Genomic DNA, 23,922 nt, shown 5'->3' on the forward strand with positions numbered 1-23,922 from the left:
TTTACCAACTTTGGCTGGCCTGGAACCGGCCCACAGATGCGGGGTCAAGTTCCTAGATAAGACTTGGGAATGCTCAGGGTGAGATTTGACTGAGTAATCGGACTCAAGACAACATTACTTCTTACTGACAGGCAGGAATGCTGGGAACACCAGAACCGCCCATGGGGCTTTGCCAGACCTGACCCAAGAGGCAGATCTGGCCAAGACCTCCTGGCATTCCCAGAGGCGGTGAGCCACCCGCCAGCACCTGCAGGGGTGGTGCAGGGCACGGGGATAGAACCACAGCCCTCACCCGCCTGTTTCTCCTCCCTGGTCTCATCAAACAGCAAGGCCCTAGCCCAGAGCAGCTTCCAGACCAGCCCCCACCCACCCAATTCAGCGGCAGAGACTGGTTCTCGACAGCATGCAGCTGGTGCAAAACTAGAGGCTTTCAGGATCGGTTCTGTGGCACAGCAGGTGAAAGCCCTGGCCTGAAGCACCAGCATCCCATATGGTGGCTGGTTCGAGTCCCAGCTGCTCCATTTCCAATCTGGAAAGCAGCAGAAGTTGGCCTGGGTCATTTCAGCTCTGGCCATTGCAACCATCTGGGGAGTGAACCAGGAAGATCTCTGTCTCTACCTCTCTCTAACTCTGTCTTTCAAATAAATAAAATAAATTTTTTTAAACAACACTAGAAGATTTTGACCAGGGCAGCACCTGTCACTCCACTGTGTCCTGGCCTCGAGGGTCACTGTCAATAGCCCTACAGTGAAGTCCCTTTGGCTCCCTTACCAGACTAAGGCACGGGCTCTTCCATCAGGTTTACAAGCAGGCAGCCGGGAACAGCAGTGCCTGGCACGGCACTGCAAGTCCCGCAGTTCTGAGGCAGGAGGCTGGCTGAGCTACTGAGGTCCTAGGGGGTGGGTGGAGCCTCAGTGAGGCCCATGTCCCTTCTGTCGCTCTGAGATGAGCTGTGAGGCAGCCGGCACAGTGGGCATGCATGGGAATGCTGGGGCAGCTCACCTGCCAGCCCCCAGACCTTGCTCCCCCAGATCCTGGAAAACAGCAACCATCCCCGCCTCCAGCCCCCCACCTCTCAACCCAAGGTCAGGGGCAGAAAACCCATGCTCCCCTCCCACCTCCTTTCCAAGGAGATTGTGAGAACCTCTGACTCAGGCCTGGCCAGTTGGAAAACCAAGTCCCTGTCCCTGAGACTGGATCAGGGATAACTACCTGAAGTATGACAGTCAGGCTCAAGCAGAGCCCATCAGGAAGGGGCCCTCACTGGCCTTGAAACATGGAAGACATAAGACCAGGTCACTGTAGCCACAATGCCACCAGCAGGCGAGTGCCTCTCCAGAAGCAGAGCCAGCCAGCAGGAGCAGAGCTGAGAAACAGCTTTGGTGACAGCATCTGGGCCCTCGATCAAGCCCGACCTGAAGCCATTTCTCCAGACTTAGTTAAAGCAGTCAATTAACTTGCCTCCCTGCCTAAACCATTAAAAACAAAAACAAACAAAAAAAAAAAACCTGAGGTTTAGACATAAAATGCACAGATTTAAAGTATTCAGTTCACTGAATTTGTACAACTGTGTACACCTGTGGAACCCTCCTCCATCTAATCAAAATATAAAACATGTCTGGGGCTGGAGTTGTGGCATAGCTGGATAAGCTGCCAGCAGCAATGCCAGCACCCCATGTGAGCACCACTTCATGGCCTGGCTGCTCCACTTCTGATCCAGCTTGGCCTGGAAAAAGTGGCGGAAGACGACCCACGTGTTTGGGCCCCTGCCACCCATGTGGGAGACACAGGTGAAGCTCCTGACTTCGGCCTGGCTCAACTCTGGCTGCTGCAGCCATCAGGGGAGTGAACCAGCAAATGGATGACATCTCTCTCCTCCTCCTCTCTCCCTCTCTCTGTAACTTTTTCAAATAAAGAAATAAGAAAGTAAATGTTGAAGAAGCAGCAGAAGAGAGTCTGCAGTCCTTGGGTGGGGCTTATTTCACCCTATACCACGTTGAGATGCACCATGCTGTTGTATTTACCAGGGATGGACGGTCCCTTCTTGATTGTTGAGTAGAATCCCACTGTAGGGACGGACCAGGGTGCTTATCTGCCTGAGCCGCTTTGCCTGGGACTTTCTGGCATCTGCAACTAATATAGTCCCATTTAGAGTAAGTTTACCTACACTGAAAACTCCTCAGATGTGTCAACATACACTCACACACATACCCTTAGCGTGTAGTGTAAGGGTTCACCTGGAAGACTACAGTTTCTCAACTGCACCCAAGGAAAAGGGGGGAGGGGCGCTTAAACTGGAGGGGAGGGAAGGATGGGCACTCCCCGGCAGCTCTCCACCCCAGGCAGTGCCTGGCGCCTGCTTCCCTGCCTTCCCTCTTTCCCCAGGAACCAATGGGGGCCCTGCTTCCACTCAACCAAAAAAAAAAAAAAAAAAAAAATCTACACTTGTGGACGTGCAAGCCTCGGGGCTGGAGGTCAGGAGTTAAAGCCAGGGCAGCTCCCAGCCACAGGATGGCAGGTGCATTAGCCGCTTCTCCAAGCAAAGACATTTTCTCTGCCTTTCTCGCTCTTTTCTGGTTACGTAACCCCTCACTCAACCACTGACCTCTGGAAAACAGAATTGTTTGTTTCTGCGTTCGCTGGAACTGTCAACCAGAGAGCACAGAAATAGCACGAGGCACCCTGCAATACACACACATCTAATTTAACTTCGCCACACTGGAGTGCAGGGCTGGCTGCATGGATGGCACCGAGCTTTTCCATGTCCGTAAAAACAAAATCCCATCAACAGCCCTCCTGCCCGTGCAGGCCCTCCACCAAGCCTGGGGGCTGGAGGTCGGGGTCCCGCTGCCTCTTTCCAGTGACTTGACTCCCTCACACCAGCCAGGGGTGGGTGACAGGATTCAACACTCAGCCCTGATCTTTTAACCAGGGGCTCCCTTGGGCAAGCTCACACCTGTTGTGCACCAAGCAGTGTTGCTTCTCAACAGGAGTTACTGTGCCTCCCACACCACGTAAATCACCCAGATTTCCATGAATCCAAGGGATTTCCAGACCCAAAGAACCACCAGCTTATTTCAACATTCAGGATGACATTCAACATTATTGAATTTCAACATACACCAACGACAGTTAACAATCCTAGAAAGTGTAGACATGTCGGGGTGAGGGCTGGTACGTGTAGGTGACCTTGACATTTGTATATTTCTGTGATCACCTTTTATTACAACAAAGTACACTATTTTTGTAATGCAAGTAACAGCAGAAAAAAATAAACCTCTGATAGTGTTGTGGATCACCTGCTCTGTTCTGGTCTTACAATGCAATCAAAAGCTGGGATTTTTCCAAAAGCTTATGGCCACATCGAGCAAACTCCATGAGTCTCTCTGTAAAACCCACACGAACGCACATCATTCATTGTTTTGTCTCTGTCCCGAGCACTGTAGGTGGGAGACCTTGGTCCCAGCCAGTATCCCCTGCTGTCGCCCACTCCACCTGACACCCAGCCCTCTGGCTGAGCTGCACCTGTGGCTCGACTGTGCTCTGTGACTGTCTCCAAAGCAGCCTTTGTGTCCCAAGACTCTAGTACCTGAGCCAAAGGAGGAAGTGTTGATCAGGCCCAGTAGCATCAGGTGGTGTCTTGGCAGCCATCCAAATAGCCCCAGGAAACAAGGGACATTTACAGTGCTACAGCTCATCACTTTAACTCTCCTCTGAGTCACCCTGAAAATTCTGTTTCTGCCAGGGGACTCCTCCAGGCCAGGATCCCACAGTGTGAGGATGGTTGGTTAGGCAGGCCCCCTGGGCTCCAGCGCAGCCGAGTGGACCCTCCCGAAGGCCACGGTCAGCCTGAGTCCAGTCTGGCCTTTTGGAATTGTCTTAGACACAGCAGGTTATCAGGGATGGGGTCAATATCAGCAACTCTCTCATCCACCCTCCAAGGGCATGGCTCCAAAGACCTGCAGGGGACAATCTCAGTATGCAATACAGCTGGAGCCGCCAGCCCCACGACCCATGCTGTGCCGGGTGGACTTGGTCCAGCAGAGGGCCTTCCCCCACACAGACGTAGTCATCAGGGATACACACATGAAATCAGATCCCTCTGAGATGAACGAGAAAGAACTCGGAGAAGTTTCTGGGTTAGTACAAACAAAAGGAAGAATTTTCCTCCTCCTTTCTCTGCTGGAGCCACCAGGAAGCCCAGAGCAGACAGGGGCCATCAGCCAGGACACAATGAACCTTGGGGCCCTGTCCAGCCTGGCGGTTTCTGTGAACAAGAAACAACTTCTCCTCCAGCTCTTGGGTAAAAACAATGGAGCTAAATTCATTTGGGCCATCAGTGTTCCCTGAGGATGAACAGGCAGAGATAACAAGTGACAATGCTGTACTTTGTACCCACTCCCTTCTTCCACGGAGCTGAGCCCTTTCATTTAGGGCCTTTCAACAGCCCTGGGGAAAGGCTTTCTCCGGATTTTTTTTTTCTCCAGCTGGTTTTTCTCACGGCCAAGAACAGGTTTGCTGGGGAAGGCTAGGACAGCAGCACTGCCGCAGCCCCAGAGAAGGGATCTGTTAGCCGGACACAACCTCCTGAAAATTGCATTTAACCACAGCTCAGGGCACACACCCTCCCAAGACTCTCGGTGCAGCAGCATAAACGTCTGTTGGAGCAAATGAGGCCGCATTTCCACGGCTCACTTGATTACTGGACAAAGTCACTTAGAGACGTCCTGCTGCACCAGTATTGAAACGCAAGAGCTCAATTCCAGAGGAACAGGGAGAAGCTGGAGAAAGGGTGATATTGTAATAGATCTTTCTTCAATTCAAAGACCTCCTAAGTTGTCAGTTCACAGCAGGAGGAGGACTGGGGGTGTCCCTGCACAACCTGGGGCTGAGCTGTAGGCTCAGGCTCTGGAGAGTCAAGTGTTAACACAACCCCAGGAAGACCCTGACCCACGGGCGGATCACCCCCCCCGCCCCCGGCTTGCTCATTCAAGGCTCAAGCCCACTGTCACAAGCACTGCCCGGCAATTCAGTTTCGGCCTGTGTGCAAAGCACACACAACACAGTTGAAATCTGGATACGCCCCCCCCCCCCCCGGGCCACCCCAGTTTTTGCTCTCTGGACTGACGTAGAGAAGCTAACTCCTCTTCAAGCATGGCCTGAGCAGTCCCAACAAGGCACCAGCCCTGCTCGGCACCCCAGGAAACAAGAACTGCTGGGAGCCACCCCAGCCACTCAGCCACACGAAGTCAGGCACCAGCTACCACGCATACTGGCTTTTAAGTGCATGGAGCAGAACAGTGTTTTAAAGAACAGAGGATGGGGAAGGCACATACGACAAAGAGAACAAGGATGGAAGAAAAGCCTGAGTTAAATCTAAAATAATTTACTCTTGTATGTGTGTGCAAAACCCCAAAAGCTCCAAGACAGGATGGGGGGAGCCTGACCTGGGGGCAGCTGTATGATGCCCAGACTGCACTCAGCCTTGAGGGCCCTTGTGTCTGCCCCTGGGTGGCTCAGCCACTCACATCCGTGCACAGCGGCTTTCTTTTTTATTTTTATTTTTTTGACAGACAGAGTGGACAGAGAGAGAGAGAGAGAAAGGTCTTCCTTTGCTGTTGGTTCACCCTCCAATGGCCACCGCGGCCGGCGCACCGCGCTGATCTGAAGGCAGGAGCCAGGTGCTTCTCCTGGTCTCCCATGGGGTGCAGGGCCCAAGCACTTGGGCCATCCTCCACTGCACTCCCGGGCCACAGCAGAGAGCTGGCCTGGAAGAGGGGCTACCGGGACAGAATCCGGCGCCCCGATCAGGACTAGAATCCGGTGTGCCTGCGCCACAGACAGAGGATTAGCCTAGTGAGTCACGGCGCCAGCCCACAGCTGCTTTCATCCTCACCTCCCTCCCGACTCCTGGAACCTTCCCCTGGGCTGCTGCTCTCTCTCCTGAATCCCCAGCAGTCACTTCAGCTCCAGCCTTAAAAAGGTTCTAGATGTCCTCAGTACAAAACAAACCCGCCCCATCCCATCTTCCTCCTGCAACTCTCTGTCCTCCCGCCCATTGTATCGACCACACCGACTTCGGTCGCCAACTCTCCAATCACTAACACCCCCCTCTCCAAAGTACTAAATCCAGAACCTTCTAGCACTCTCTGGCTGGCTTGTCAACTCATCTCCCCACTTCCTTCCAGGGCCACCCTCCTGGCTGCCTCCCATCTCTCTGCCCCAGGTCCCTTCACTCAGTGTCCCGAGTGCCTCCCAAAGCTGCATCTCCGGCCAGGGCCCTCTCATGGCTGCCTGATACACTCTCCAATGAGCCCCACAGAGGACCTCAAAGCCTCTTGGCTCACCCCATCTCAGAGAGGCTCAGGACAACACACTTTGTCGTAGACCCTTTGGACTCCACCCTACCACAACCTGACAGTTCCTCCCATCCCTGCACCTGCTGCCTGGCCCAGGCCTTCATCACTCTACCCTCTTCACTGGGATCCCTGCTTTCAGTCTGGACCCTGGTCTGAGTCTGGGATGGAGCGGAGCACTTGCATAACCAACTGAATTCAAGAGTCTGCATCAGAGTGGGAAGGGGCAAAGACGATGGGAGTTACAGGGGTCTAAACCCTCCCGACTCCGTGTCTAGCTCCACACTGCCTCTCCTCCATCCCCCACTCACTGACTATTCAGTGGTCAAAGTGATCTTTCTCTAACACGAATCTCACATGTCTGAGGTTTTGTTTTAATGATTTATTTATCTGAGAGGCAGAGTGACAAAGAGGGAGACACACACATAGGTAGGAAGATAGGTAGGTAGGTAGGTAGATTGATTGATTTGATCGATCAATCTTCCATCCTCTGGTTTACTATACAAATGGCAGCAACAGCCAGGCTTGGTCAGATTGAAGCCAGGTGCTCCATCCTAGTCTCCCACACAGGGGCCGAAGTACTTGGGCCATCTTCCTCACCCTTCCCAGGTGCATTAGCAGGAAGCTGGATTGGAAGCAGAGCAGCTGGGACTCAAACCAGCACTGATTTGGGATGCCAGCGTGGCAAGCAGCAGCCTAAGCCTCTGCTGTTTATCACCTGCCCTGGCCTGCTTACACACTCTGATGGGGGTTGGCACTGTGGTACAGTGGGTGAGTCCCCCGCCTTGTTCCAGTTGCTCTGTTTCTGCTTCATCTCCCTGCTAACGTGCCTGGGAAGGCAGCCGAAGACAGCCCAAGTACCTGGGTGCCTGCCATCCACGTGGGAGACTGGGATGGAGTTCCTGGCCCCTGGCTTTGGCCTGGCCCTGACTATTACAGCCATCTGGGAAGAGAATCAACGGATGGAAGACTCTCTCTTTTTCTCTCTCTCTCTCGTTTTGCTTTTCAAATAAATAAATCTTTAAAAAAAATAAAATATTTTTGATGGATTCGCTCAGCCCCCTGGTTCCTTAGCAGGATGTGTGGCCCTGAACTGCCTAGTTCCCACTTACACCTAAGCACTAGCACTCACAATTCCACACCTTGGCCTGTGCAGTTGCCCTGGCTCTTCCTCCCCTTGGTCACCTGTATAACACCTGCCTTTCATCCAGCGAGTATTTGTTTTAGGTCAAACTGGCTCGGGTCACAGATCCGGAAAGAGTCAACGTCAACACCATTAGCTTCCTGGTACAAAGAACACTCTTTGGACTAGAACGATGGAGCACAATGGTCGTGACGAGGTCTCATTTTCAGAACAGATGCAAAGCAGTGATTCATGGTATTTTGCACCCTACCACCTAAAAAACACCCAACAACTGTGCATCCTTTTTATGGCTCCCTTGCCAGCCACATTCCCTGGGACTCACAGCCGGGGAGGCTTTTGCTGTGGGAACACCTGTTCTGGAAGGTCTGGGACCATCACCTGCACAGGTGTGCTCCATCCCACCTGCCTTTTCCCCCTAAGTGCTGCTAAGGATTAGAATTTCACCTGTACAGTGGACAAACAACCCAGAGAGAAAATGAAGTCCCAAGAAAGTAGCAGCAACTCACTGGAAGCCACACAGTAATTCTGTGGGGGTGGCAGTTGGGCCCTGGGGCCCCAGAACCAACTGCAGGGATTCCCAGGCCTCCTCCTGCAATTCCCTGGCCTGTGGTTCTCAGTCCCAAACGCCAGAGATAATTAGAAGTTATACTCCTGTAATTCCATGATGACATCCTTGAACTTAAATATATCTCAAAACTGCTCCTTTTAATGCTAAAAGCAACTTTAAAAAGAATCGTGCACACTCTGTCCCCACCTGATTCCAGAGTCCCTCTCGACCCTTCCTCACCAACAAGCAAAGGCCAAAGTCGTGTCACGTGGTGAGCGGGGGAGGGGACGCCAGGCCCACTTAGGAACCGGATCGTTGGGCTTTGCACAATTGAGAATTGATTGTTCCGAGGGAAACAGTTTCACTTCCCTATTTCTAATTACGCACACTGTATCTTCAGCCGCATCGGTTATAAAAATATCAAACACAATCTCTACCTACTCAGCGCTCCCTGGCCAAGCGCCAAAGGCTATTTTTAGACTCCCCTCCGCAACCTGCGAAGAGAAAGGCGTGGAAGGTGTCGCTGTGGCTCCCGGGAGCCCAGGCCCTGCCACCTGCGCTCATCCCGCGGGCGCGGGGCGCGGCTGAGGGACCGAGCTCCGCGGGCGCTGCCCGCCACGCTCCTGCTGTGCGGAGGGGCGCTCGCGCCATCTCCCCGACAACCAGATAAATCCGCTTTAGCATAAAGCGCCAGGGGACTGAACCGCAGCCCTCGCCCCTGCTGCGCTCACGTCCTCGGGAGCGACCCGGGACACCAGAGGGGTAGGGACGCCGGACGTCCCCTCCCGCCAGCAGCCCCTAGCCCGACTAAAAAGTCTTAGAGGCGGACACAGGAAGCTTTTGGGAGGCCAAAGGAGAACGACTACCCTCCTGGGGTCGCCCCTCCATCTTCGCCGGCACCCCGGGGTCGGGGGGGGGAGCGAGGCCCGGGTGTCCACGCGCCCCCGAGGTGGAGAACGGCATGCAGCCGGGAGCAGGTCCCTTCCGCAGCAGGTCCCGGCTACGGCCACCCCGCATCCTCCACTCGCACCTGCGCCGGGAGTCTTCCCGGGGCGGCAGCCACCTGCTCCGAGAGCCCTCCACCCCGTCGTCTTCCTCCTCCCCACCCCGACCCTCCGCCCCGCCGGCGCACTGGCCAGCGCGCCCCCTCCCCCTTCCTGGTCTGGTCGACCCCGGCCGCGCGCCCCTGCAGCCCCCTGCACAGCCGGAGAAAAGGGGGTCGCCGACTCCCCGCGCGCCTCAAGCCGCCCACCTTGCGAAAGTAGCCGTCGCCCTCCTTCTCCAGCGGCTGCGGGGCCGCGGGCAGCAGCGCGTCGGTCATGCTGGCGGTGCCGGCGCGGACCACGGACTGAGGCGCCGCGGCCGCCGCCGGCCCCAGAGGGCGCCCCTGCCCGGCCCCGCCCCCGGCCCGCCCCTCCCGCGCCGCCGCCCCCCCAGCGCCGCCCGAGGCGCAAGCCCGAGAGCCCAGGAGACCGCCCCGCCCCGGCTCTGCAGCGTCCCTCGTCCCCTCCCACCCTCTAGGTCCTAATCTGCGCGTCTTGGCCCGCACAACCCTCGGACCGCCGTGGTGGTGGCGCAGCGGTCGGGGCGGGGGTCCTGCGGCTGCGGCAAAGCCCAGGCTGGGAACTCGGCCCCTTTCCAGAACCCCGGGAGTCCATGCGGAGAGCACTGGGACGCCACGTCGAGGGCGCGCAGGAGGGCAGGGCCTTGGACTAGGTGGCCAGGAAAAGTTTCCTGCAGGCTAGGAGACCCGGGCGCCGCGTCCGGGACTCTGCGCCACCCAGCGCCTAGGCCAGGCGGATCCGCTCCGCTGTGGGGTGCGGACGTCCTGGGAGAGGAGGCCGCCTCCCGAGGGCAGCCGAGGAGGGGTTCTGTTTGGGGGAGAGAAGACGGGCATCTTTGAGCACGTTCTTAACCAATGCTTCCAGTCCAGCCTCAGTTTTCTCAACTGCAAAATGGGGCCCCAGTGCTGCTTCCCGGGATGGCCGAGGGTGTTAGGAGCAAAGTGCATGTTTAAAGCTCGTGCTTGATGCGGGAGGGAGACGGACGCGCGTGGATTTGCACCGGTGCCCCCCTCTCCCCACTGGCGGGTGGGCTGCGGGAACCGACGCCCAGCTGGCCCCTGGAGCAGCTGCCACTTCCTTTGGCTTGCACGCACGTGGGGCACAGTCTCCTTTCACAGCAAGCCAACAGCCTCGTGTATTTTTTTTTTTTTTTCTTTTAGGAGCAATTGAGAATTCGACAGTTTTAAAATAAACCATGCTGGCCGGCGCCACGGCTCACTAGACTAATCCTCCGCCTGTGGCGCCGCCATACCGGGTTCTAGTCCCGGTCGGGGCGCCGTATTCTGTCCCGGTTGCTCCTCTTCCAGTCCAGCTCTCTGCTGTGGTCCGGGAAGGCAGTGGAGGATGGCCCAAGTGCTTGGGCCCTGCACCAGCATGGGAGACCAGGAGGAAGCACCTGGCTCCTGGCTTCGGATCGGCACAGCGCGCCGGCCGTAGCGGCCATTTGGGGGGTGAACCAATGGAAAAGGAAGACCTTTCTCTCTCTCTCTCTCTCTCTCTCTCTCTCTCTCACTGTCTAACTCTGCCTGTCAAAATAAACAAACAAACCATTGTAACAACCAAGGACCAATGACCAAATAAATATAAAGAAAAAAATCCACATCATCGCTGCTGACCCTTCAGCTACACAGTCCCTCCCTCTCTGCTTGTTTAATTCAAAGAACCAGCAGAGTTCTAACCGGCTCCACCCTGAGCCTGGTGTTTGAGAAACTGGCTGGGTCAGAAGTGAGTGTCAGGCTGATTTTGGCACCCATGGGTTATCCTCTCCTTTAATCCATCATCCTGGAAATGTCCCAGCCCCAGGGCTGGAGTTAAAGACAGTCACTTCCATTTTCGATGATGCCAGGGTAGTGGGTCACTGTGACTACATTTGGAATACGAATAAACTTAACAATAAGAGAACCTCTACATTGTCGGGAGTTTATTCTCACTGTCTCTAGCTGCAAATAAAAGGATGAGGTCATCTTCATTGGCAGTTTGGGAAGACCAAGGTTGAGAGGAGAGGAGTGGCCCAGGCTCACCGACTCCAGTCAATCCCCATCACGTTTGGATTTTCGCCATCTCTTTCTACTACCTGAAGCTCAAATTGCCTTTGCAATTTATCATATATACATTTTCACTTATAGTATTGTTGACATTGTTCTTTAAAATTAATCATCTTATTTAAATACATTTTAAAAATTTATTATGTATTTGAAAGGCAGAGTTATAGAGAGAGAGCTTCCTCCACCTGCTGGTTCAGTCCCCAAATAGCTGCAACTGCCCAGGCTCGACCAGACCGAAGCCAGGAGCCAGGAGCTTCATCGGGGTCTCCCACATGGGTTGGATGGCAGGGGCTCAAACACTTGGGCCATCTTCTACTACTTTCCCAGGTGCGTTAGCAGGGAGCTGGGATCAGAAGTGGAGCAGCTGAGGCACAAACCAGTGCTCATATGGGTGGGATGCCAGCATTGCAGGCGGCAGCTTAACCTGCTGCGCCATAATGCCAGCCCTTTAAACACATTTTGAAGGGCAATCATGTCATAAACTGTAAGGGGAAAAACCGAGGTACTTTGTCCTATAGGGAGAAACCCAGAATACAATGGAAACGAAAGCGAGTTATTTAATCTATCCAGACATCATTGCTTTTCTGCAGCTTCTGATTTTGTTAAAAGGGAAGAAGAAGAAGAAAAGGAAGATGGTGTATGAGTCACACCGTCCACCCTAAGTGGATCACCTGTGCCTCTGTGAGTCTCCGTGGGGCACCACTCCTGGCAACTACACAGCAGCATGTATCTTTATATGGTCTCATGCCTCACTGTAAGGGACCCACAGGTCTGACCTCTTATCTCTGATCCCATTGTCACCAGGAAATAATGTCAAGAGCCTCAGTCAGCCTCCTGCTGGTCAACCCCATTGATGGGCTGGGCAATGAGAACATTGCAGTGAGGCCCCGTACTGCCAAGAGAAGGGCTAGGGTGGGAATATTGAGACAGGTGATAGACTGGAATCTCCACTTCAAGCAACTCTTCTATCAAGTCTCATTTTACCATCTGGGTTAAGTCCAGCACTTGGCTGTCTAGGGACCCAGTTCTTCAAAGTAAAATGCAGAGGCCCGCGCTGTGATGTACAAGGTTAAGCCTCCACCTGTAGTACTGGTATCCCATATGGGCTCCGGGTTCGTGTCCTGGGTGCTCTACTTCCTATCCAGCTCCCTGCTAATGTGCCTGGGAAAGCAGCAGAGGATGGCCCGGGTCCTTATGTCTCTATACTTATGTGGGAGATCCAAAAGAAGCTCCTGGCTCCCGGCTTTGGCCTGGCCCAACACCCAGTCATTGCAGCTATTTGGGGAGTGAACCAGTGGATGGAAGATCTCTGTCTTTCCTTCTCTGTCTCTTTGTAACTCTGCCTTTCAAGTAAGTAAATCTTTTTTTTTTAATATGAAAACTAAGCCAGTAACATAAAAATGCTTTGTGGAATGACTAACATGAATGTAGCTAAATACAAAAGTTCAACTACAGAGCATGTGCACTTCTAGATCCATGTATTCCTCCTACCCAGATGACCCCCCCCTTTTTAAGATTTACTTAAAAGTCAGAGATGGAGAGAGACAAAAAGATAGAGAGAGAAATCTTCCATCCACAGGTTGACTCCCCAAATGGCCGCAATAGCCTGCCAAGCCCTGACCAAAGCCAGGAGCTTCATCCAGGTCTCCCATGTGGGTACAGGGACCCAAGCACTTGGGCCATTTTCTGCTGCTTTTGCAAGCACATTAGTAGGGAGCTGGATCAGAAGTGGAGCAGCTGGGATTCAGGCTGGTGACCATAGGGGATGCTGGCCTTGCAGGTGGTGGCTTTACCGGGTACACCACAATGCTGGCCCTACTTGTGTTTTCTCTCAACACAAATGTTAGCATTATGGGTATTCTGTCTCACTCTGCTTTGCTTATCTATCAATATATATTGGAGATCATTTCTCATCAGCATTTTTTTAAAGTTGAGAGCTAGAGAGAGAGAGAGAGAATGAATGAATGAGGGTGCTCCCATTCACTGATTCATCCCCAAATGCCTGAAACAGCCAGATAGAGAAGCTAGAGGCTGTATGCTATCCAAGTCTCCCATGTGAATGACAGGAATTACTTGGGCCAACACGACTGCTTCCTAGGGTCTGCAACAGCAGGACGCTGCAGTTAGAAGCCAGTGTTTATCAAACCCAGGTACTCTGATGTGGGACACTGAACTCTTAACCACTAAGCTAAATGCCCACCCCAACAGCAGCAACATTTTTTCAATGCTGGTAGGTTGTGCCAGGTACCTATTGCTATAAACAAACTACCCCACATCATAATGGCTTAGAACCAGAAGAATCATTTTATTTGTTATCTCTCATGATTCTGGGAGGTGGCTGAACTCAGAGATTCTTGCTTGGGGTCTCCCAGGCAGCTGCAAACCAGCTAGCGGCCCCCACTCACCTAGCTGGCAATTGTCATGCTCGTGGTTAGGCAGGACCTCAGCTGGTGATGGTCTGGGCTTCCTCACACCATGGAGGTTGGTGTTCAGAGCAAGCATTCAAAGAAACAAAGTTAAAGCTGTTGGCTTCTTAAAAATTGTCACTTCCAATGTATTCTTTTGGTCCAGGAGATGCAGAACCCAGATTCAAAGGGAAAGGGTATAGAGTCCACTTCTCTGTGGGAGACTTGCAAACAATATCCGGGTCATGTTCTAATGTTTATTTACTTATTTTTATTTATATCTACTCGTAAGGCAGAGCAAGTCAGAGAAAGAGACAGAAAAAGAGATACAGGGGGAATCTTCCATCCACTGGCTTACTCCCCAGATAGGTACTCCCAGGGCTGTGCTGTGCTGAGCAGAAGTCAGGAACCCAAAACTATCAAAATCTACCATGTGGGTGGCAGGGGCCACTTGAGCTATCATCTGCTGTGTCCCAGGATGCATTAGCAGAAAACTGGATCCAAAGCAGAGAAGCCAGGACACAAACTGGTATTTTAGTATAGGATGCAGTCCATCTTCCATCTGCTGCTGGTCTATTCCTAATACCTGCAATGGCTGGGGCTGGGCCAGGCTGAAGCTGGGAGCCTGGAAGTCCATCTGAAGTAGCAGGAACGCATGTACTGTGTCCATCACCTGCTGCCTCCCAGGTTGTACATTTGTAGGAATCTGAACTCAGGAGTCCAGTCAGGACTCAAATCCAAGCAGTAAAATGCGGGGCCAGCACTATGGCATAGCAGGTGAAGCTAGCTGCTCCACTTCCGATCCAACTCTCTGCTATGGCCTGGGAAAGCAGTAAGAAGAAGGCCCAAGTCCTCGGGCCCTTCAGCTGTGTGAGAGACCTGGAAGAAGCTCCTGGCTCCTGGCTTCGGATCGGCGCAGCTCCGGCTGTTGCGGCCAACTGGGGAGTGAACCAGCGGATAGAATACCTCTCTCTCTCTCTCTCTCTCTGGCTCTGTAACTCCGCCTTTCAAATAAATACATAAATAAATCTTTAGAAAGGGGGGGGGGAGGGAGAATTAAGGCATCCCAAGCAGCCTGTTAACTGCTAAGGCCAAACCCACACACCCCCCCCCCCCCAAAGTGTTTCAGTCCTGTACCACGACTTACTTAACTAGACATTCAATCTTTCAGCAACATTTATTGAGTGCTTAAGTGAGGCTACTTCAAAAATTCATGGAAAACTGGAATCAAAAGAGGAGCTTATTTTGGTGCAAAAATTTTGAAATCCAGGCATAGTTTTTTCATGATACGTGTTTTTGATGAACTTTTTGAGACTCCTAATATGCATGCACTTCAAGTTTTTGTTTTTGCTTCAAAATAAACTTGTCTTTTAATTCCATTTGCCATGAACTTCTTGAAGCTGCCACTTATGTGCCAAGTACTGAGGCCACAGCCAAGAAAATAAAACAAAATGTGCCCCCCCCCCCCATTCCTGACCTCACACAGCTTACATTGCAAAGGGCAGAGACAGACAAGTGTAAAAAAATCAGCAAATTCAAGTGTCTGTTAGAGAATGACACGGGCAAGGGGGAGTAGGGGCTGCTTCTGAAATGGTCAGGGAAAGCAACGTCCGAGCAGAGACCTGTGGGAAGGGCGTCCACGCAGCAGGAACTGCGTGTGCAAGGCCCCGGACGCGGGACAGCCTGGAGCCGCCCGACCCGATTGAGGACGCCGAGGGGGTGGCGGCGGGGCCTTCCTACACCTTGCCAGCCTCAGCCCCTAACAGCTGTTCCGTTTCTTAAAAGGGTTTTTGGGGGTAGCGCCACAACGCCCCTTTCGACGGGTGCTCTTCAGGTGCAGCACGGGACCCCTCCCCGGCCCCAGCGCTGCTCCCCGTTTCCCTTCTTTCTCTTTGCAGTTGGCTTTCTCCCTCTTCAATCCTCGTGTCCTCTTCACCACCGGCTCGCGGCTCCTTGCAGAGGTCTGGACGCGGGTTCCACTTCTGCCAGCCCAAGGAGCCCTCCACAGGGAGCTTGTGCATGTCCCCGCTCCCGTCCGCACTTTGCAGTGCAGCCTTCCCCCGTCTCCGGCCACCGGCGAAGCCATGGCGCGGCGAGCGCGTACATCCAGGAGTCCAGGCGCTTTCCCGCGCTGGTGGCCGGCGTTGGGGTGCGATGGAGGGAAAAGTGGGGCTGCGGCGCGGGACCCGCCTGGGGCTGGGCCGCTGTCAGGGGACGAACTGCCTCATGGCCGCGCAGTTGTGTGGGTTTTAGCTTCTCCCAGGGGTCTCCTCACGACTTGCACGCACATCGCAGACCTAGGACATCTGCCTAGATCTGCCCACTTAGTCTTAGCGCGTCGCGACGGTTCGCGGAGGAGAAAGAGCGAGAGGCGTTTGGCCCGCCGAGGCCGCCGTAGCGAGGGGGCGGAGCCCGGAAGGAAGCAGGATGGCGGCGCTGGGCAGTGACAGCGATGAGGATCTGGTCAGCTATGGCACGGGCCTGGAGCCTCTGGAAGAAGGTGCGAGCAGGATTGGTCGGCAGGGCCTGTGAAAAAACAGGTCCAGGATTCGGGGCACCAATGCGGAAGTCGTTCCCGAGCCATGGGAACAGCCAGGAGGGAGGGATGCGTGCGCTCTCGGGGTACCCACGTTTTGGAGGCATAGAGGGAGATCCAGAGTAACGAAGTAGCTCGAGTGAGAGCGGCAGGTGGACAGGCAGGGTCTTCTCTGGAGAGAATGTTTGCGCTCAGGCTGGTAGTGAGGAAGAAACCAACCATAGGTAGACCTGGGAGGAAGGCACGTCAGGTGGAGGTGGCGGCGAGTGCCAAGGCCCAGAGGTGGGAGCCAGGGTAGTGAACTGACGGACAGATAGTGCCAGCGTGGACTGACGGCGCCGGCGGGAGACCGTGGAAGATGATGCCCACGGGGTAGGCAGGGGCTGGAGCTCCCGTGGGTGATAAGGAGTTTGTTTTACACTAAGTGTAGGAATGTCATTGCGGTTCACACAGGGATATGTATTACACACACATAAATACACATATATATATACACATACACATACTTATATAGACATGTGTGTATATATGCATTTTCCACAACTTTTTTAAAAGCTGCATTAATTTATTTGAAAGGCAGAATTACAGAGTCAGAGGCAAAGAGAGGGAGAGAGAGATAGTCCATCTGCTGGTTCACTTTCCAGATGGCTGCAATGGCCGGAGCTAGTTCGATCCCAAACCAGGAAACAGGAGCTTCCTCTGGGTCTTTCCACACGGGTGCAGGGACCCAAGGACTTGGGCCATCTTCTGCTTTCCTAGGCCATATCAGAGAGCTGGATTGGAAGAGGAGCAGCTGGGACTTGAACCAGCGTCCATAAGGGACGCCAGCACCACAGGCGGTGGTGCCTTTACCTGCTAGCCACAGTGTTTTAAAATTTATTTTTATTTATTTGAAAGGCAGAGTTACACACACACAGAGAAGGAGAGAGGGAGAGGGAGAGAGAGATCTTCCATCCACAGGTTCATTCCCCCAAATGGCTGCATGCAATGGCCAGAGCTGGGCCAGACCAAAGCCAAGAGCGCCTTCCCAGTCTCCCACGTGGGTGTCAGCAGCCCAAGCACTTGGACCATCTTCTGCTTTCCCAAACCATTAGGAGGAAGCTGGATCAAAAGTGGAGCAGCTGGACTGAACCAGCTCCCGTCAGGGATGCTGGCTTCCCAGACAGCAGTTTAACCTGCTATGACAAAACACCAGCCCTTTAAATTTACTTATTTAAGATGCACACAGAGCGAGAACTCTGATCTACTGGCTGGTTCATTCCCTAAATGCTCATAATGGCTGTGGCAGGTGGAAGCCAGAGCCAGGAACTCCATCCACGTCTCCCACGGGGTGGCAGGAACCCAGCTGCTTGAGCCATTGCTGCTACCTCCCCAGGTCTGCACTGACAGGAAACTAGAGTCGGGAGCTGCGCCTGGATGTTGAACCCAGAACTCCCGTGTGGGACGTGGGTGTGTTAACTGCTACCACAGAAGGTATTCTTGATTTTTTTTTTTTTTTTTTGACAGGCAGAGTGGACAGTGAGAGAGAGAGAGACAGAGAGAAAGGTCTTCCTTTGCCGTTGGTTCACCCTCCAATGGCCGCCGCTGCAGCCGGCGCACCGCGCTGATCCGATGGCAGGAGCCAGGATCCAGGTGCTTTTCCTGGTCTCCCATGGGGTGCAGGGCCCAAGCACCTGGGCCATCCTCCACTGCACTCCCTGGCCATAGCAGAGAGCTGGCCTGGAAGAGGGGCAACCGGGACAGAATCCGGCGCCCTGACCGGGACTAGAACCCGGTGTGCCGGCGCCGCAAGGTGGAGGATTAGCCTATTGAGCCACGGCGCCGGCCGGTATTCTTGATTTTAAAGACAGTCTGGTTGGACTGTTTTTAAACATGGATGTAGGAGGTGGACAGGAAGTGTCCTACACAAGCTGAAGAGAAGCCTGAGGAGGCAGGAGCAGCCCCTTGAAGCCTGGTTAGAGTTTAACCAAGCAAGAAGAGGACAAGGGCAGGACTGAAGCAGGCAGATGGGTAAAAAGGAGACAAGGCTGGCGTGGATTGGAGACTTGGCAGTGGTGGTAGGAAGCAGTGCTGTGAGTGGGGTATACTGGGAAAGCAGAGCTGACCTGACTTGCTGGTGGAATGTGGAGGTGAGGGCAAGATGAACCCAGATTCTTTCCCTTCTTTCTGGTCCGTTCCACTTAATGACTTGCAGTGTCCAGCGAAGTAGGTGTCGAGTATCCCTGACAGACTGATGGTGGCGCTGGTCCTGTGGGGGACAACAGAGGAAGCAGAGCAGAGCTGTCCAAGCAGAAGTTGCTTGCAGATCTCCTGTTGGTGGGGTCCACTCCATCTTCCCACCCTGCCAGGCTGCTTGGACTTCTGATGGGGCTCTTCCCTACAAGTAGTTCTAATCATTAGACCTCTGTCATTTGCTGGCTCTGCTTCTACCCTCTGCTTACGAAAGGCAGAGGAAGGCTGTTCTCCTCAATGTGTTGAAGGCAGCCTTTACATTTCCTCTAAGACACCTCTGTTCCACATCCAGTGTCCTCAGTTCTGTAATAATCCCAGTTTGAGTCCCTCAGCCCTGAATTGTTGAGAGTTCTCCAAGTAGACAGGACTGTGGGTAGAGCCATCGCTGGTATGTCCATTCCACACTGCATTTCTTTAGTACAGCCTAAGATCACTTTAGCTTTATTGGCAAACATGTCATGCCCTGACCTCAAAGCTTTTGTGACAAGAATCATTCTTCAAGGAGTTTCAAATCTCCTTGAGAACAAAATCACAGGTTCGCAAGTGCTAACATGTAGGATGTGGACAGGAAGTATCCTACACAAGCTGAAGAGAAGCCTGAGGGGGCAGGAGCAGCCCCTTGAAGCCTGGTTAGAGTTTAACCAAGCGAGAAGAGGACAAGGGTCACCTCTGCCTGGGTGGAGGTTGTTAAGATGGGGTGTAGGGTGTAAGTAGGGTGTTTGTATCATTTCCGTATTTCTGGTCTCATAGCTGTTGCCTTGTGACGTAATACGTTGTTAAGTCATCAACTGTTTGACCTTGTATATTTCTAATATTGATGTTGAGTAAAAACTATGAAGTAAAGCCTAGAGGTTTGGCCATGGTTGGAAGTGGAAGGAAGGGACATTTGATCATTTGATCTGTAGCCTTATTTTTTTTTTCTGGCTTAAAAAGTGCTTTAATTCTTGGGGTATTAAACATTTTCAAATGTTAATTCATTGTTTTCTAAGCACCTTGAAGTTAAAATATACTGACTACATTGTGTAATGTACTAGGCCAATAATCACTTTTACCCCTGCTTTGAAACTTGAGTGCAGGTTATGCAAACATTGGTAGAGAAGAGATCTACCCCTTAATTAAAGCTGCTGGCCCTGAGTGTTTAGAATTATCCAGGGGTGGGGTGGGCATCGTGGCACATCTGGCTAAGCCACTGATCAGAAGACTGATCCTGCATTCATCTTACGTCCCACTTCCCATATGGGAGCACTGATTTGAGTCCTAGCTACTCTGCTTCCAAATCAGCTTTCTGCTAGTGCATCCTGGAAGATGGCATTTGATTGTTCAAGTGCGTGGGCCCCTGCCACCCTCATAGGACAGCCAGATGGAGCTCCTGGCTCCTGGTTTCAGCCTAGCCCAGCCCTGGAGGTTGTGGGTGTTTGGGGAGTGAACCAGTGAGGAGAAGAACCCTCTTTCTCTCTCTATCTCTCCCTCTCTGTGTCACTCTGTCTTTTGAATAATAAATCTTTTATTTATTTAATTTTTAAAAGGTTTATTTATTTATTGAAAGGGAAAGTGACACACACACACACACACACGGAGAGAGAGAGAGATCGAGATCTTTTATCCACTAGTTCAATCCGCAAATGGCCACAAAGGCTGGGGCTGGGCCAGGCTGAAGCCAGGAGCCTGCAATTCCATCTGGGTCTCCCCTGTGGGTGGCAGGGGCCCAAGTACTTTGGTTGTCCTATACTGATTTCCCAGTTACATTAGCAGGGAGCTAGATTGGTGGAGCAGCCGGGACTTGTACTGACACCCATATGGGATGCTGGCATCTTGGGCAGTGAACTAACTCACCATACCACGACACTGACCCTATAATTTTTTATTTTTTAATTATTAGCCAGGGAACCTAGAGACAGTAGCTGAACTTTATAGAACTTTATCGAGGGGGCACCAGTACTTAACTGCTCTTTGCTTAAACACCTTCATTTGGTTCTAGGATACTCATCTCTAACTTATTTTGTGCCTAGATTGATTTTAAGGCCCCGCACTTTGATGCTGTGACTGTTACACTTAAAACTACCTGTGGCTTCCGTCACCATGGGACATTCCACAGAGGCTGCGGCATCAGGTTCAAGGCCCTCTGCACTGTCTGGTTCCATGCTCCACTCCTTCCCTGTCCTCCAGTCAGACTGGACTGCTTTCTCAGTACACCCGGCATTGCCCTTTTGTGCCTGCTTCTGTTTCCTGATGGGAATCCATGCCTCTGTTGGGAACCATGGCCTTATTTGCAGCTGTCAAAGATCCACTCATTCCTAAGGGGCCTGATGTGGTCCTTTACCTCATCAGAAGTGCTTCTGTACATGCAAGTCCCCTCTGCTGGGCTCTGAGCTCTGAGTGCCTCCAAAACAGGGGCAGAGTTGTGTTTTGTTTTTCTTTCTTTCTCTCTCTCTTTCTTTCTTTCTTTCTTTCTTTCTTTCTTTCTTTCTTTCTTTCTTTCTTTCTTTCTTTCTTTCTTTCTTTCTTTCTTTCTTTCTTTCTTTCAGATTTATTTATTTACTTGAAAGGCAGAGTCACAGAGAGACAGAGGCATAGAGAGAGGTCTTCCATGTGCCGGTTCTCTCCCCAATTGGCCGCAACAGCTGGAGCTGCACCTATCTGAAGCCAGGAGCCAGGGGCTTCCCCTGGGCCTCCCATGTGAGCACAAGGGCCCAAGCACTTGGGCCATCCTCTACTGCTTTCCCAGGCCATAGCAGAGAGCTGGATTGGAAGTGGAGCAGCTCGGACTTGAACCAGCGCCCATATGGGATGCCGGCACCGCAGACAGAGGCTTAGCCCACTGCGCCATAGCACCGGCCCCCTTTTTTTCTTTTTGTAAAAAATCTTTATTGATTTATTGAAAGGCAGAGTAACAGAGAGAGGTGAAGAGACAGAAAGAGCTTCCATTCTCCTATTCACTCCCCAAATGACTCTGACAGCCAAGACTGGGGCATCATGATGCCAGGAGCCAGGCCATCCTGGTCTCCTATGTGGATGGCAGGGACCAAAGTACTTGGGCTATCTCCCACTGCCTTCCCAGTGCATTAGCCAGAATGTGTGCTTCATAAGTGTTGTCTTAATCCCTGGCACCACAACACTGATCCCTGTGTTTTCCATACCTAGGGTCTAGAACCAGACTGCCTCCACGGCAAGGCCTTCAGTGTGGATGGCATCCCTGGCTTACAGACAGAGTTGAGTTCTGGATTCAGCTTTGTACTTATCCGTGGTGGACTTCAGGGCGGTTATTTAATCAGGGCTCTTATCATTGGGCTAACGTGAGATAACCCATGGGAAAGAAAGGGATTAACTGTTATTAGTGCAGTAATTATAGCCCAGCCTCACTAAAGTGCTACTTCCTCTCTGGAGTTTTCCTGTCACTGTGGTTAGAGGTGTCGCCTTCTCCTTGGGTGCCCTGTTGGACCCAGGCGGCCAGGTTCTTGGCCCCCATTAACTGCTGCCAAAGGTTCCACTTAGGTGTCTGAAGGGCTTATCTCCCCTTCCAGGTCAGCAGCACTAAGGTTACAGATCGGCAATAGCACCCAGCACTGGAAGGTTGGCTGTCTCTTACCTTGGTCCAGTAATTCTTGCTGTGGAAAATTGGCAATGTCTGGAGACATTTTTGGTTGTCATGCGTCTTGGGGGAGTGGGAGGGAGGTTGCTCCTGGAGTCTGATGTTACAGGCCAGGAATGTGATGCCTGTATTCCACGTGAGTGCCAGTTTGAGCCTTGTCTGCTCTACTTCTGATCCAGCTCCCTGCTGAGGCACCTGGGAAAGCAATAGAAGATGGCCCAAGTGCTTGGGTCCCTGTAGCCACAGAGGAGACCCATATGAATTACCTGGCTCAGCCCCTATGGTTGCAGTCGTTTGGGGAGTGAACCAGTGGATAGAAGATCTCTATCTCTTCCTCTCCCTCTATAACTCCACCTTTCAAATAAATGGAATAAATTTTTTTAACATTTATTTATTCATTTGAAAGCCAGAGCTACAGTGAGAGAGAGAGAGAGAGAGAGAGAAAGAAAGGGACAGAGCTTCCATCTACTGGTTCACTTTCTAAATGGCTGCAACAGCTGGGAGCTGGGAGCTTCCTCCTAGTCCCTCACAGGGGTACAGGAGCCTAAGCACTTGAGCTGTTCTCCACTGCCCTCCCAGGCACATTAGCAAGGAGCTGGATTGGAAGTGGAGCAGTCCAGACTCAAACTGGCACCCATATGGCATGCTGGCACTGCAAGTGGTAGCTTTACATGCTAGGCCACAGTGCCAGCCCCTAGAATAAATCCTTTAAAAAAAAAAAAAATCTCAGTCCCCTCTGTTTGAACCTTTCCCCTAATGTAACTGTTTTTGTGATGAAATTAAAGGCAGACCATTTTTTCTGGAACATATTTCTATCGTAAACTTGATAAACTATTATTTTCTAGACTATCTAAGATCATATTTAAATTGTTATATTTGAAACTGGAAGAAGCGAGAATTTCATTATGTTTAAGAAATTGTATCTTCCCTAAATTCTAACTGACCACCCTTTCTCTCTTTTTTATTAAACAATTATTTTTTCTTTTGAAATTTTCCAGGTGAAAGACCAAAGAAACCGGTTCCTCTTCAGGATCAGACTGTCAGAGATGAGAAAGGAAGGTATAAGCGATTTCATGGAGCCTTCAGCGGAGGGTTCTCTGCCGGGTACTTCAATACTGTTGGCTCCAAAGAAGGTATGCTTGTCTTACTAGAACTCTTACGTTGCTAAAGCAAAGGATTCAGATATCATGGGATACTTCTCCCTGGCTCTCTCTCTCTCTCTCTCTCTCTCTCTTTTTTTTTTTTTTTTTGGTAACTTATTCTTTGAAACTTTTAGTGCATACACTGTAGTCATTTGTGTCCTTTGAGTGTTTGGAATGTGTCCAGAGTCAGTTAGTATGTTCACTGCCTGTAACCTGAAGGTGAAAGAGTTCTTTCACTGTGCAAAATGGATACGTTCTAACCAGATGAGTAAGTGATGAAAAAGACTCCCCTTTGTATTACCTCTTGTCATGCACACAGTATTCTCACAGATTCAATCCGTTAATCATTGACTGTCTCCTATGACTCTGTGTAAGGAGGACAGGTGTCACAAGTGTTGTGCAATTGAGGTCACCAGAGGTCACAGGGGTTACAGAACCAGCATACTGTCAGAGAGGTGGGGGGAGTTAACAAGTGGGGTGGTCTCCTGATGTTGGAGACTACCATGACTGGTTTTGCTACATGCTCTCAACCTGGAGAAAGGTCAATTTAAAATTTCATGTATGTAGTTTAACAAACCCCATCTTGTTTAAAGTAAGGGAATGTGTGTTTTAATCTAGAAAGTTTAAAAAAATTTAAAAAATTTAAAAACTGTGGGGGTAGAATTGTGGTGCAGCAGGTTAAACTGACACCTGCAATGCTGGCATCCCATATGGGTGCCTATTTGAGTTCCATCTGTTCCATTTCTGATCCAGCTCCCTGCTAATGCACCTGGGAAAGCAGCAGAAGATGGTCCAAGTACTTGGGCTCCTGCATACACATCTCCCACCAAGCCCCTGGCATCAGCTGGTCCAGCCCTGGTCT

The 23,922-nt window shown here is 51.9% G+C and overlaps 2 protein-coding genes across 3 annotated transcripts in view; one reads left to right on the forward strand and one right to left on the reverse strand.

Annotated features, from left to right (window-relative positions):
- RHPN2 (rhophilin Rho GTPase binding protein 2) overlaps positions 1-9,437 on the reverse strand; it is a 63,168-nt gene extending 53,731 nt beyond the window's left edge. The window contains exon 1 of the mRNA XM_008257269.4: positions 9,300-9,437. Coding sequence (XP_008255491.1) covers positions 9,300-9,368 — 69 coding nt within the window. The 5' untranslated portion in view covers positions 9,369-9,437. The remainder of the gene's footprint in view (positions 1-9,299) is intronic.
- A 6,478-nt stretch (positions 9,438-15,915) lies between these two features.
- Positions 15,916-23,922, forward strand: part of GPATCH1 (G-patch domain containing 1) — a 52,607-nt gene continuing 44,600 nt past the window's right edge. For both annotated transcript variants that reach the window (XM_051846714.2, XM_051846713.2), the window contains exons 1-2: positions 15,916-16,061; positions 22,917-23,051. In XM_051846714.2, coding sequence (XP_051702674.2) covers positions 15,989-16,061; positions 22,917-23,051 — 208 coding nt within the window. In that variant the 5' untranslated portion in view covers positions 15,916-15,988. The remainder of the gene's footprint in view (positions 16,062-22,916; positions 23,052-23,922) is intronic.

This window comes from Oryctolagus cuniculus, chromosome 18, assembly GCF_964237555.1.
Source record: "Oryctolagus cuniculus chromosome 18, mOryCun1.1, whole genome shotgun sequence".
NCBI classification, from domain to species: domain Eukaryota; kingdom Metazoa; phylum Chordata; class Mammalia; order Lagomorpha; family Leporidae; genus Oryctolagus; species Oryctolagus cuniculus.